This window comes from Cyprinodon tularosa, unplaced genomic scaffold (genome assembly GCF_016077235.1).
Source record: "Cyprinodon tularosa strain WSP-4 unplaced genomic scaffold, ASM1607723v1 ctg309, whole genome shotgun sequence".
Lineage (NCBI taxonomy): Eukaryota > Metazoa > Chordata > Actinopteri > Cyprinodontiformes > Cyprinodontidae > Cyprinodon > Cyprinodon tularosa.
Window position 1 is genome coordinate 688,422 of NW_024039018.1, and position 15,260 is coordinate 703,681.

The following is a 15,260-nucleotide window of genomic DNA, read 5'->3' on the forward strand; positions in this document are numbered from 1 at the left end:
TTAAAGAGCAATAATCCCAAATGTTTATTAAAATATCATTCAAACACAGTGAGAGATTCTTTTTCCATCAAAGCAGCAATACAACAGACACAAATCAAACAGAAACTATTCTGGCTGCTGCTGTCAGAAGTATTCTCTCTTCCAGATCGGCAGCTCCTGGAAATACAGCTCCTCAGGCCCTTCATCCGCTGGGATGGAGAAAAAAAGACAGACACGAAATCACTGCCCAGGTTTAATTGATGGGTTGATGCTATTGTCAGTCATGGACAAACATCACAAAGAGCAGTTAGAGGTGAGATTGTGGCTGATCACCTCCCTCCCTGGCCTGCTGCAGGAACTTCAGCAGCACCGTGGCTGCCTGGTCCACACTCAGCTTCTCTGTGTTCTGACTGCGGGTCTCTGAAAGAAACAACAGGACAAAGCAGAGACCCATCAGAGGGCGTTTGCATAGCTCCGTTCTGATTCCAGGTCTCTAAGGGGTCGTAGGAACTCGCATTGTTCTTCTCAGACTTTCTACAAACGTTGCTCAGAATGACGATTTAATCAATGAAACTGAGAACTGAATAAATTTAGTTGTACCTAAGTGTAGCGTGTCATAGACATCTCCTTCTTTTCGGTCCTCAGAGATGAACCTACGACCCTCTGACAGAAAGTATTACAGGTCAGTTCCATGATCGTGAAACCATGTTTGTTCTGTAAATGTAGGCACAGTCAAACAGGCCAATCTCAAATCATTCTCCACCTGTTATCAGTCAAACTGTCAAATATTAAATATTATTTCTAGAACATTATCATGTTCAGTAGCTTGTATGTATTCCAACTCCTTAAACATGTTCACATTATGTCCAGTGTGACCGCAAACTCTGATCTCCTTTATTTCTGTTGTTATCTGACTTTTGACTCAGTCTTTCCTCTAAATGAGGCAAACAGTCCAGTTATCCTGCTTCTGAGGAGAAAGACAGAGGATGCCTGATTAGCCATGAGGCTCACAGGAGGCAGTGCAGACTTGGAAACTAGGTCCAATTGAAAGATAAGATCAGAGCATACTCCTGTTTTATAAATGTATAGTCAAAGGCAAAACCTAAATAAATATAGGGTCTGGGACAGCCCTTTAATATTAAAGTTCACACATGATATATAGCACTTATTGGTCTATAAGGACAAACTAATAAGTCCTAGCCTATTAGTCTCCTTAAGTATTAATTTAGGGGGATTGAATACAGAAACATGACACACTTTGATTTTCACATCTAAAATCTTTACAGGTCCTATTTCCTTCCATATCATAGTTATTTGTTCATTTGTTTTAAAAATAGATTCAAGTTTGTGGTTTGAACTTGACAAAACAGGTTTAAGTAGTGTGAATACTTTCGCAAAGTACTGCAGTTACTTTTTCCATAATATTAAAATAGATTAAAGCACTGAATACGTACGTGTGCCTTTTAAGTACAACATTGCTTGCGGAGTCCAGTTTCTCCGTTGAAATGATCCCTGGAGACAAAACCAAGAACATTTATTTTTTGCTTTTTAACCTTTTCAGTTTCAACAAGTCACTCTTTTCACTGTAGTATTAAGGTTATTACTTTTGGCACGCTCCAAGAGTGTGAGATGAAGGAGGCAAGCAGCAAAAGGGTGAGCAGGTGGGTCAAAGTGATGCCCCTCAATCCCTTTTAGACAAAAAGCAAAGCAGAAGAGCAGCAATCAAGATCCTGCCAGGTTTCCAAAATGTAACACTTGTTAAAAAGACAACAAAGAATAACATGATCAGGAAAAATCATCACAAGTGTTTCCTTTGAACAAAGTAACATACTGACAAGGGTAAACGGAGATGCTCTTACCTTCATTCTACCAGATGTCATTTGGCTCTGTGATTCGCCTAAATGTTGATACAGAAAGTGGATCTGCTGCTGCTACTTCTTGTATTTATACCCTCCTCAGCAGCAAGACTATGAGCTCCGTAGTCCTTCATGATGCCAGCAGCAATAGGTCACGCCAATATGATGAAAGGGGGGCGGGTAGGAGAGTGAATAAACACAAGTCCAGATCAATTTGAATTATTCTGCTAACATTTTTCAGGATTTAAGTAGCTGTCCTTGGAGGATTTTTTTCAGAAGCTTCTGGCTGTTGAAAAAAAATGTGGACTGAATTTGGGTACTGCTGAGAAAAGCCTATTTTAAGATGTATCTTTTGTCTTATTCTAGCAGAATGACAAAATTTTGTGAATAATCAACCTAATATAACAACTGCTGCCTTTGAAACTCAGAAATTAAATATTTAATTTAGTTGTTCTAAATGTTCAGGTTATGACTGAGGCAGTTGAACTGAAGAGCCAAAGGCGAAGCACGGGCCGTCGCGTGTCCAACCCAAACAGGAGAAGGAAGAAATCCTGAAATCCAAGGACCCCATCCACACCCAGTCTACGCAGGGCCAATTAATAATGGCCAGAGTAAGAAACAGTAAATAGTACAGTAAAACAAATGCATGAAATATTAAATAAGATTTGGCTACCGTTTAGTCCCATCAAACTCATTTTCACATCACATTTGCAAAAACAACCATTATAGCCACCACTAGCCACAACATTTAACCCAAAAGAGCATTTTTTAATGTTTTCTGTTTTGGATTGACCTTTGGTTTCCAGGGGTTCAACAATATCTTCTGGATGAACTCAGATGTGTTCTTTAAAACTTTTGAGGAATCCAGATGGAGTTCATATATTAAGAAGACCTTAAGACAAAGTCCTTGACAGGTCTTTTAGATTAATTTTCAGAGTTCCTGATATGATTTGGTATTAAATACTGACAGGGTCATCATAGTGGGGGATTTTAACATCCATGCTGACATTGAAGGCGATAGCTTAATGCTGCGTTCACACCGGGCGCAGCTGGCGCGACAGAAGCAGCGAGTTTACATGCAAAGTCAATGGTTGACGCGCGTCAAGGTGCAGCAAAAGGTCCCGTGGCGCGTTTTGAGCAGCAGGCGCAGCGCGTCTGAGCAGCTGAAGCAGCGCGTCGGGCGCGTTTAAGCATCTGACGCGCGTGACGCGCCGCAAACGCGTTGCTGCTCGAGATGGAAAAATTGAATTTTTGCTGCTCGACGCGCCGCGTCAACCAATCAGAGAAGCTGATCTGGGAGCTGGCTGGGAGAGAGACACAGCACTGATGACACAGAGCGCTCTGATCACTCCTCTTCAACAGTTTATTAACGCATAATTAACTTAAAATGCATACATCTGCCGGCAGAATATGTTCGCTTTTATTATTCTGGTGCCTGCAGATCGGATTATTTAGATGAAAAACACCTATCAGCCGCCGCGGTGAACCGCGAGGAGGCGACCCGGCCAGAGGCTGCTGTTGAAGGGATTCCTTCTGTCGGCGCACCGCCGGTATGTGGGGGTCTGAGCGGCTCCGACAGAAATAACATTGGGAGGCAGGATTGTAATCTGGATGAACTGACTGCACTGATGAAGTTTTCAGGTGTATTTTCTCACTTAAAAACATATTAAAACTACTTTATTCCCACTGATCACAGCAAATATAGCTGCAAGGCAGAGAAAGGATAGAGAAGCTCCGCCCAACGCGCGTCAGAGCCACTTTTGCACCGCGCAGCCAGAGCAGCAAAGCTGCTTCAGCCGCGCGTCAGAACTAACTGGTACAAGCAGCAAAAAGGAAGCAGCAGACGCGATTTTGCTGCTTTTGCTGCGTCCGGTCTGAACGTAGCATAAGAGCAGCCTTTAGTGCTATCTTAGACACTATTGGCTTTGTTCAAAATGTGAATAGTCCCACACATTCTCATCTTCATACTTTGGATCTGGTGCTGACATACAACATAGAATGTGAAGAAATAACAGTATTTCCTCACAACCCTGTCCTCTCTGACCACTTTCTAATAACCTTCAGGATTACAGAGTTCTACTCCCCCAAAAGAAGGATCAATTTTAGCAGATTATTATTGGGTAGTGCAGTTATAAATTGTAAAGAATCTGTTTCACTTTCTCTCTCCTCTGTGTTGCTGAGCAGTGCTGCAGAGGGCAAAAGCTTAGTTTGTTCCCCTTCTGAATTGAATTGAGGGAATCTCATTTATAACAATGATTCCTTCAAGGATGATTGCAATGCTGTTGATCACTGTTGGTGTGTCCTCAGTCCCGACTGAGTCATCTGCTGTGTCCAAGTAGTAAAAGAATAAAAGAACAGAAGTAACTCACAGTCATAGTGTGTTCACTTTGATGATTAAAGTGTCTCCACCAGTGTTAATTTCGTCAGCTTTGTTAAATTTAGTCTTAGTCACAATGCCAAAAATCTATTTTAGTCTTAGTCATATTTAGTCATTGCCTTCCCGCTTTAGTTTTAGCCTATATGATGAAAATCAATTGTATTCTTAGTCAAATTTTAGTCATTTTTGTCATTTTAGTCCACACTGTAAATAATAGACCCTCTCCACACACTGCTTTTTTAAACATATATCTCAATGTACAGAATAAAACTTCACTATACACAGCTTCTCTTTTTCTCTATTTTATTTATATAACACTGTGCAGAATAGATCCTCACACACTGATTCTCTTTTTAACATATATCCCACTGTACACATTGAACCTTTTGTCGGCTTGTTTCACCATATCCACAAAGTCTTTATCCTCAATGGTCCTTGCAGGGAGGCCAGAACACCCAATCCACTCTTCCATTGAGTTCTCCAGGGCTTTCTGCTCTTTGGTGTCAGGGGTGGGGGTGCATCTCTGCAACAGACTTCCCTTCCTTCCCCAACCTCTGATCTGGCTGTGGTGTCACTGTGTCAGGAATCTAGTTGGGAGGAAGACATTTAAACGATTAATATCCTGTGTATCAGTAGAACATCTTCTATGACAGAAAGACAGACAGATACAGGCACACGAAGGCACACATACACACAGCCACACGCATGCACGCCCGCACACACACATATACATTCACATGCATGCACCCGTGTGCGCACAATTCAATTCAATTCAGTTTATTTCTATAGCAGCAGGGTCTCTTTCCCCGCCTTCTGGCTGTGGTTTCGCTGGACTGGGGTAAATTCAATTAAATTTAGTTTATTTCTATAGCACCAATTCACAACACAAGTCATCTCAAGGCACTTTACAGTTCATCAGATCATCCAGTCAAATTGATTCAAAGTTTCCTATCTATGGAAAACCAGTTGATTGCATTGACTCATTGACTCAAAGGCAATCCCTCACACTAAGCATGCTTGTAGCGACAGTGGAGAGGAAAAACTCCCTTTGAACAGGAAGAAACCTCCAGCAGAAACAGGCTCAGTGTGAGCGGCCATCTGCTGAGGCCGACTGGGGTTTAAGGAGACTGAAGCAGAAATAGAAAAGGCAGCTGTAAAAGGCGGCCCCGTCCAGGAAATACACAGCCAGGCAGACGAGCTCCGAGCCAGCTCCCATGTCAGAGGATGAAGAGAGCACATCCAGCCAGTCACGGTCAGAGAAACAGGACTACAACTGAAAAACAGGCCGATCTCCAGCATCTATAAACTAGGGTGTTGATGGCAGCAGCACAGCTGATATTTCTCTCCAGGATGGTGTCACAGCCAAACAGGAACAGACAAGGCAAAGCTACTCTAAGAAAAAGCAGAGAGAGCAGAACGTTAGAGATTGAACTAACAGATTCTGAAGATTGGGAGAATAGAGACAGAGAGATATGATCTCTCTTTTTCATTTTTTTTTTATCACTGTCTTTTTATTGAGTTTCCCTTTTATACATACAGTTTGTAAATACAAAAAATATATTTATCCAATAAAGATAGATATAAAATAATATACAGAAAAAACAATCCCTACAAAAAAAAAAATCCCATTTAGCCCACCCAGGTCACTACAAAGAGCTCAACGCACTGCTTTCCTATCCCTGACTGAGACCGAACACATTTTATTAAATCTAATAAATCTTTTTAATCCGGAGCATTATTGTAAGTTTTGAAATGAGTCAAGAAAGGGCCCCCATATTTTTTCAAATTTACCAGTTGAATGTCGAATAGAACACCTAATTTTTTCCAGTTTCAGACTCGACATGAGGTCACATAACCACTGCTTGGAGTTAGAGGAGCCACACCCTTCCACCCGGGGGATAAACGGGATAGTTTGTCTTTGGAGAGGTGGGCTCTATGTACTATTTTAAACGAACAAGGCAATAGTGCGCACACAGAGATGACGTATTCACCAGTTTAAGTATAGAGTCCCATGTCTGAACCGGTATGGTCATATTCAAGTCCTCTTCCCATAAGGCTTTAAGTTTAAGTGTGGAGGTATCTTTCATAGTAAACATTTTATTATAAAGCCATGAAACCAGCCCTTTACGAGTGGGGTTCAATAACAGGATGGTTTCCAACAGTGTATGTTTTGGCAGACAGATTGAGCCTGACAAGTGAGACTGAATAAAGTTTCTGGTATCGCGCTGGGAGAATTACATTGGACCCTATGCAGAGCTCGCTGCTCCACGAATGCTTTGGGACCATCTGCAACACCGTAGAAATAATCATAGAGAAATATTCAAAAGCGTCTCCAAGGAGTGGCGGATTATTATCTAATTCATTTCATGTGTATCTCATCTCATGTCTTTCATACCACATTTATTGGATTTGAAAATAAAACTTTGAGGACTTTCCCAAAGCCTAAATGACAAATGTAACCTCTATGTTATTATTGCAATTAGTATAAAATGTCCAATAATTACACTGTACATCACTGTAGTGCCACCAAACTTGTAGCACCCACAGATAACCTCATCTGGATCATACTACAGCTCTTACTTTGGGAATATATGCTAAACTCTATTTTTAGAGAATTTTTCAGTGCCATATAAGCATATATTTATCAACAAATACACTATTATAAACTGCGGCCACACCGAAATCACTGTGCACATCATTCACACTGTCCTGGTGATAATACACCTATTATTATATCAATCAAATAATATTTTATATATTTGTTTCTTTTTTGGGATAAATAAACTACAACTCCACTATTATGTACTGTACCTTCACTAAAATCACTGTACACATCAATCACACACATCTGGTAATAGTTTAAATGTTCAAAACAATGGAATATACTTACATTAGTTTTTCTGTATATAAAGAGTTCAATGATATATCTATTTTTCTCACTGAAAGAACCATTAACAAGTCCTGCAACTAAAGATGTTTTGTAGGATGCATATATCAAATGGACCATCAAACTTTTTTTTTTCATTTATTCAACATTAAACAAAAACCCACAGTTATTATTATAAAAAAACATTAAAACAAAGAAAAAAAAGAGATCTGTTCAATGATATCAATTCACTCAAACTTAGTGGTCATAAGATATTAATTCTGAACTATGAAACAACATTTTAATTAGTTCTGAACAAAGTAAAGGAACTGAAATATTTATAAATGATTAGTGCAAAAGAAACAGGTCTTGAGTATTTACAGCATACATCTTTCTGTACATTAGGTTAAGGTAATTACTTACCTTTGAATTCAAGATTTCCTTTTCTTTTAGAGTATACTACAGAGTAAAAGAAAACCTTGTTTTTATCTCAGTTACACACATTTCCAAGCACAGATATTTATTTCGATATTTGTTTTTACATGAGGTTTCAATGATTATGGTAGTAGTGAAATTCAATACACATAAAGACACCCATTTCTCATAATAGTCTGGCAAACTTAAAGACAGCCTCATCGCTCAGGGCTGTTGCACAACTCACAATACCAAGGGATATCTTCATTTGGGATTTGTGCTGCTGTCATTCCAAGACACTTCGTGTGAAACCATCTTGTACAAGTTCCACACTGAATCTACATAGGGATAAAAATATTAAACATATTTTAAAAAAGTTACATTAGCAAATATGTAATGCATTATCTCAAAAATTCAAGATTATCCACTATTCAGATCATCCACAGATTTTTTTTCAAAAATTCAAGAGATTATCACCCAAAGAGCATCAGCAGTGGTTGGCAGTAAGTCCTTATTTCTACAGAAGGAACAGAAGTCATCCTTTGCCACTAAAAATAATTAAGCTATAATGCAATATTTTGAACAATACCTGTAGCCCTCAGAATTTCTTCTGCAATTTCTCTTCTTAGAGTTTGAACAGATTTTTTAGATGACTCAATGTGAAATTTCTGTGGTATGTTTGGAAATTCCATTACTGTCATCTTGGCCATCTAGACAGATGTCAAAACAATACATGTGCTATGTATGGTTTTGCGCAATAAAGAAAAAGATGTTAATCTAAATTGAAGAAAACATTTTTCAAACTATCACCTGCATGACAAAGATCCCACAACTGGTGGCATCTTTCTGGAAGGTGTGGGTTATTTTGCCAGGCTTCCACTTGATGTTAACCCAATCTTCCTTTCCAAGTCTATTCCGACACATCTGAAAGTACAGTACTGTCTATAGGACAAAAGGAACAGAATTTTCTATTAAAATTTTCATGGACTATATGGCTAAATATGTGATTAAGGTACTCAGTCCTCATTATTTCATAATACCCAAATTTGTAGCCAGCCTTTTTGGAGTCCTCTACTTCATTTGAGCCTTCAAGAGGATCAACCACAAAAATGTGGTTTGAAAGGCTAAGAAGATACTGTTAGAATCATTATACCATACCATCCATAAATATGTTATCAACCACAACATCCACAATAAAATATGTATAAGAGTTTTAAATAAAATGTCAAAAATTGATACGCAAAAATGTTAGTTAATTTACAAAACTAAAGACAAAAATAACAAGCCATTGCACATAAGTACCTTCTTTTTTTTTTTTTTTTACGTAGACACTCATCAAATGTTAAACTGTAGTCATTCCAGCTAGATGAAATACAGAGCTCATAATCCTAAACTTGTGTTAGTTGAGTCATTACAATTCTTAGATAAATACTGAACTGATATGAAAAATATGTAAGTAATACTACTGTATTTTTGTAGCTTTCAATTGATTAGAGCTAAGTAGTCTTTTTCGCAATTTTTAGGCTGGTAACCTTTGAAGAAACCAACAAAGACTAATATATAAACGGCACATAATACTACATGGATAGCTGTTTTCTTACCACAAACCTCCAGTGCACATTGTTTACTTTGACAAATCCAATGTCTCCATCATAGTCATCTAATGTGACCTGACAAAAGAAGTGACACAGAAAATATGTACATTTTTGAAGCAACTTACAAAATAAATATTATTTAAAGTATTGTAATCCAAATTTTCTATGATCACATCAAGGACTATTACAAGTCTGATCTGAAGCCTGCGGATGGCCCAAACTCTGCAATACTGAAGTGAAGTGATACACACCTTTTTTAAACCCTGCCTGGCCATCTGCTGTCTTGTGCCATGTAATATTACACCCATGGTGTAGTAATTCATGTGGTACAGTCGGCCAGCTGTATCCTTAGACTTGAGGATGGCTCCAATGTAGCATTCTATCACCTTTGAAGAAATATTATATGAAGATCAATCATAGTGTTCATTATTAATGAATATATCAATATATCAATATATATATCAAAAACTTGCCTCTCCAATGACTAGTTCATCAGGCCTCAAACTCTGAAATTCTCTGTGTCGGAGGGTAAATGTATGTTTCTGCTCTTCTTGATGTACTACAGCCACTACAACTTCAGTTGGCTGGCATTTCCAGAGGACATCCACCTACATGGATATGAATCAATAAAAAAATAATCACTTCCAGCATCATTTGCAAAGTCATTCTTATTTCAGTATTTCAGTTCTCTGTCTAGATATCCTCTGACTACAGAAAGTTGTTATTAAAGTAACCCACCTCTTTTGAATTCATTACCTTTTCCCACAATAATAACCTTGATTTTTTTCCCCCTATAGTATACACTACCGTTCAAAAGTTTGGGGTCACATTAAAATGTCCTTATTTTTGAAGGAAAAGCACTGTACTTTTCAATGAAGATAACTTTAAACTAGTCTTAACTTTAAAGAAATACACTCTATACATTGCTAATGTGGTAAATGACTATTCTAGCTGCAAATGTCTGGTTTTTGGTGCAATATCTGCATAGGTGTATAGAGGCCCATTTCCAGCAACTATCACTCCAGTGTTCTAATGGTACAATGTGTTTTCTCATTGGCTCAGAAGGCTAATTGATGATTAGAAAACCCTTGTGCAATCATGTTCACACATCTGAAAACAGTTTAGCTCGTTACAGAAGCTACAAAACTGACCTTCCTTTGAGCAGATTGAGTTTCTGGAGCATCACATTTGTGGGGTCAATTAAACGTTCAAAATGGCCAGAAAAAGAGAACTTTCATCTGAAACTCGACAGTCTATTCTTGTTCTTAGAAATGAAGGCTATTCCATGTGAGAAATTGCTAAGAAATTGGAGATTTCCTACAACACTGAGTACTGCTCCCTTCACAGGACAGCATAAACAGGCTCTAACCAGAGTAGAAAAAGAAGTGGGAGGCCACGTTGCACAACTGAGCAAGAAGATAAGTACATTAGAGTCTCTAGTTTGAGAAACAGATGCCTCACAGGTCCCCAACTGGCATCTTAATTAAATAGTACCCACAGCAGCTAAACTGTTTTCAGATGTGTGATCATGATTGCACAAGGGTTTTCTAATCATCAATTAGCCTTCTGAGCCAATGAGCAAACACACTGTACCATTAGAACACTGGAGTGATAGTTGCTGGAAATGGGCCTCTATACACCTATGTAGATATTGCAGCAAAAACCAGACATTTGCAGCTAGAATAGTCATTTACCACATTAGCAATGTATAGAGTGTATTTCTCTAAAGTTAAGACTAGCTTAAAGTTATATTCATTGAAAAGTAGTGATTTTCCTTAAAAAATAAGGACATTTCCATGTGACCCCAAACTTTTGAACGGAAGTGTATGTTTCTAAGGTGGGCTCTGGTTGAACTGTGTTCTTGAGTCAACCACATTGTATGAATAAAACTGCCTGACTGATCCTTAATGTGTCTTCACCATGTTTCTAGCTGTCAAAAATAAGTTGTGGTTTCACCATCACAAAATTTAAATGGCTTTAATTTAATGTATCTACCCAAAAAAGTACCTCTGTTTAGGGCTTGGAGCAGCTGTTGTCCTCTTCTTTGTCTTCTGAAGATATTTGCCAGTCTTCAAAGCTGTCTTTGCTTTCTTTGGAACAGGAACAGTGGTTGGAGCAGTGTAGAATTATGAGTTGCCAGTGCGGGGTTTTGCTTCATCTCTCTTTGCCCAACTCTCCTGTGATTGACCCATGTCCTTCTGTTGCATTGGTTTTAGGAGTAACTGCTCAGGTAAATGATGACACATGATGTGTTCTTTATATCTACCCTGTAGAGAGGTAAACATTTTCCTGACAAAGCTCCCTGGCCTCAGTCTCCTCTGCTTTTTTAGAATAGAATGTTTCACTATTTCAAACCATTTCTCCACATGGCAGTTTGTGTCCCTTGTTTTGCTTGGGCCAAAAGTGTCCTCTTCTTTGTCAGATGCAAACCTTTTTTAATTTCCCAAAAGCAGACCACTCCAAAGGGGAAAAAGGCCCAGGTAGTTGTCAAAAAGAACATCAACAACAACTGGGCAGTAGTAAGGATTGTCCACATCTTCTTTGATTTCTGCATTCTCTTTTTCAAGCTCTCCTTGCACCTCCTTCAATACCTTCTTAAACTCATAGGTGAAGGGAGATTTGCCCACAATTGTTTTTGCATTTCTTCTTTCTTCATCACTTTCCTCCTGAGCTACAGGACTTTCTTCAAGATTCTCAGTCTCTTCCACGCCAGGAATCTTCACTTTTTTTTATCAAGTCCTGTATGGCCTTCAGATTTTTCTGCACAGTGCTGGTGTTGTATTTGCCAGTTAATACAGTGCATGTAAATTACGGTTAGCTGTATGAAGCGCTCACCTGTACCTGAACGGTTGGCTGGCAAGCCCTCACCCGTTCTACTGATGCTGATTAGCTAAAATTCAAACACACTGCAACTGTCCAGTAAGAGACAGATTCCAAAAGGTTGAGTGTTGGATTTTTATGTAGAAGAAGTTTCCAAAATACAGATAGGTGTGGTTTTTATCATTCACGCACAGCTCTTTCAGAAACCTCCACCGTTACAGCTGTCTGTGTAACCATCTAGCGATCCGCGATTGTAAACTCGAACGGCAGTTGCCGTGGGCGGTCCTAGACAGTTCGAACTGGAATGCGATTGGCTGGCTGTGATGATGACTGACAGCTAAATTAACCAATTAAAAACAACAAAACTGTATCAACGGGACTGGCCTTTTTAACAGTGCACAATGAGGGGAAGATTCTAATTGCAGAGGCCATTGATGTTGTATTTTGCAACCTGGCAAATGCAAATGTTGCAAACTCCTGAAACCCTTTATCATGTGTCTTTCTCCCAATAGCCTGTGCAACAGCTTTGAGCACATGCACAGAGCAAATGTGAAGCACTGTAACCATTTGGATCTCTTTCCATGTCTTTATTTTGGAAGAAATAGCAAAGGCCCTATCCAAATAGCTTTCAGTGCTGTCCTTGTTGTATGACAGAAGGACACTTTGGAGTATTGCCCAGCTGTAGTCTGTTTCCACCCGGTATACTCTTACCTTTGTGTACTGTGACAGTTTTCTGCATTAACCAGAATGTAATTTGTGGTATAGATAGAGAGTTCGTTGGTCAGCATTTCACAGACTGGGAGGGGAGGTATATTCTGACCACCACCAGGAAGGGTAAGAGAGTAGTAAAGTACTCTTTTGGTCTGACCTGGACCTTTACAAACAACATTACCTGTAGCATCTAGGTACAGGGTCAGTGGAGCCTTCCTTCTCAGGTGTTGCACTGTTATGCTTATTCCAGTTTCTGTATACATGTGTACACCAAAGGGGTCAACTTGTAAGTGCTGTATGTACCCAGGCATCTTGTGGAAATGGAAGTCACATTCCTTCATGATCTTTTGAGTTAGGTACATCACCATTAAAACATCGTCATGCACTTTTGTTGCTTTTGTAACCTCTGAACTAATCACCTTAAGCACATTTTTGTTTAAACATTTGGTTATGTTCCCTGAAATCAGTTCATCAACTGGTGTTTTTTTGAGTTTACGATAGAACACTTGGCTCACTCCTTTATGCAGGGCTTTGGCAATTCTCCCTGTTTTTCCTGTTTTTGCGGCTGGTCTGAATTATTTCTCATTTTTCTTGTGTGCCACTGTTCTTGTTTGCAGCACAGTTATCTTGACTTGATTGTCTCCCACTGGCTCCCTGTTCCTTTTAAAAAAGTATTTTGCACTGCAGGAAGGGAATGTACAGACAGCCCTTACATTTAAATAAGGACTGTTAATTTTCCTGCTGTTGACTGGTTTTATGTGCTGGCTCTTGAACGAAAGGATACAACAAGGGTTCTTTTTGCAGAAACTGCTATATAACACACTTGTCCATGATTGCCTAAGTTTTGTGGAACCATGGCACGGAACAATTTTTTTCCATTTCTTTATATTCACTGATATTGTGAATCTCTTAGGCACCACTGGCAACTTTCTCCATTCACTTTTATTTCCGTTCTTGACGTGTTTCAGCTTAGTTCTTTTTTTTATGTTATTTTTTTATCTTGCTCTCCTCCTACTTCTTTCTCTTCGGTCTCTTCTTGTGCAACATCTTCATCGTCCTGAACTGAACTCTGCAATGTCATTGTCTTTTCTTGTTCTCCTACTTCCCCTAGACAACCGACCTGCATCATGCCCCATACATACACCATTCATAATTCTTCACCTTCAGATGACATGGATAAACTTTAGCATATTCTGCTGTGAAATCAGTCTCTACGTTTTTTTACTTGAGGATTCCACCTATTTTAAAAGGATGCACTGCTTTGAGTGGTAACTATCAGACAGTAAACTGAAACACTTGTTAAACTGATAAACAGAGCATCGCTCTGGACAGATATATACTGCAAAAACTATCTAGAAATAAATAAAAATTTCCTAAATTAAGTGTATTCACTCTTAATTTGAGTAGGTAAATGAGATAGTTTGCCAATGGAATGAGTAATTTTACTCTTAAAATAAGATAATTAGATAATATGCACTTGAAATAAGAGAATGCATTTGTGTTTTCTTATTTTAAGTGTAAATTGTCCTTTTCCGTTGGCAGAATGTCTCTTTTACCTCCTCAATTCAAGAACAAATGCACTTATTTTAAGAAAAAAATAGTTTCACAAGCAACCTTCTCACCAAACCCCGCACTCTCTCTGTGTATTCTCATTATCAGTTCGTATGAAATTGTACGAAAAGTTATGCACCGTAATTTTGTACGTTTTGGACATTTTTTTCAGGGTATTTCGTGGTATTTTTACGTCTTGCCTCCAGACAAGATATCCTTGCGCATGCACATGTTACACACCATTCAATAACATAGAATTTAACATAGAATTAACCCTAACCCTGACCCTAACCCTAAGATACAAAACAGCCAGAAACGTAGTTAGAGACATGGAGTAGTAATTATTGCACTGTTTTTCCCAGTTTTACGTCCGTCCGCGGATCTGCTTTTTTCGTCTGTAAGAGATCAAATTGAGGTGAGATGTGCCACATAATTTTTTTCTGCAACCGGTTGGTCAAGTCCATATGTTATAAATATGCTATATGAATTCATAAAATAAACATAACCAATAAGGTACAAATGAGGTTTACAGGGGTTTTGGTGAGGCTACAGTTCAGAATAGTATAGTTATTGATTACTTTTTCGAAATAATAATTCCCCGAAAATATGAAAAGATAATTTATTTATATCTTAAGAGTTGTATCACCAGTAGGGTGTGGATGATGTGTACAGTAATTTTGGTATGGCTGCAGTTTAAAATAGTGCCATTATTGATAAATATATACTTATAACAACAAAGAAAAATTCTCTAAAAATAGAGTTTAGCATATATTCCCAAAGTAAGAGCTGTAGTATGATCCAGATGAGGTTATCTGTGTGTGTGTGTAATTATTGGACATTTTATACCAATTGCAATAATAACATAGAGGTTACATTTGTCATTTAGGCTTTGGGAAAGTCCTCAAAAAGTTTTATTTTCAAATCCAATAAATGTGGTATGAAAGACATGAGATGAGATACACATGAAATAAATTAGACAATAATCCGCCACTCCTTGGAGACGCTTTTGAATATTTCTCTATGATTATTTCTACGGTGTTGTAACTTGCAGACGGTCCCAAAGCATTCGCGGAGCGGCAAGCTCTGCATTG

At 38.5% G+C, this 15,260-nt stretch overlaps 1 protein-coding gene across 2 annotated transcripts; it reads right to left on the reverse strand.

The window, feature by feature from the left end:
* Positions 1 to 1,934, reverse strand: LOC119788038 (spexin prohormone 1-like). 2 transcript variants are annotated; one of them, XM_038292158.1, is made up of 6 exons: positions 1,839 to 1,934; positions 1,584 to 1,667; positions 1,434 to 1,491; positions 580 to 642; positions 313 to 399; positions 1 to 188 (listed from the first exon to the last, which is right to left on the reverse strand). In XM_038292158.1, the coding sequence occupies exons 1-6, from the start codon at positions 1,857 to 1,859 to the stop codon at positions 124 to 126; spliced, it is 378 nt and encodes a 125-aa protein (XP_038148086.1). In that variant the 5' UTR covers positions 1,860 to 1,934; the 3' UTR covers positions 1 to 123. The 2 variants fall into 2 exon arrangements, with proteins under 2 accessions (XP_038148086.1, XP_038148087.1); XM_038292159.1 differs by lacking the exon at positions 580 to 642.
* Positions 1,935 to 15,260: the final 13,326 nt, after the last annotated feature.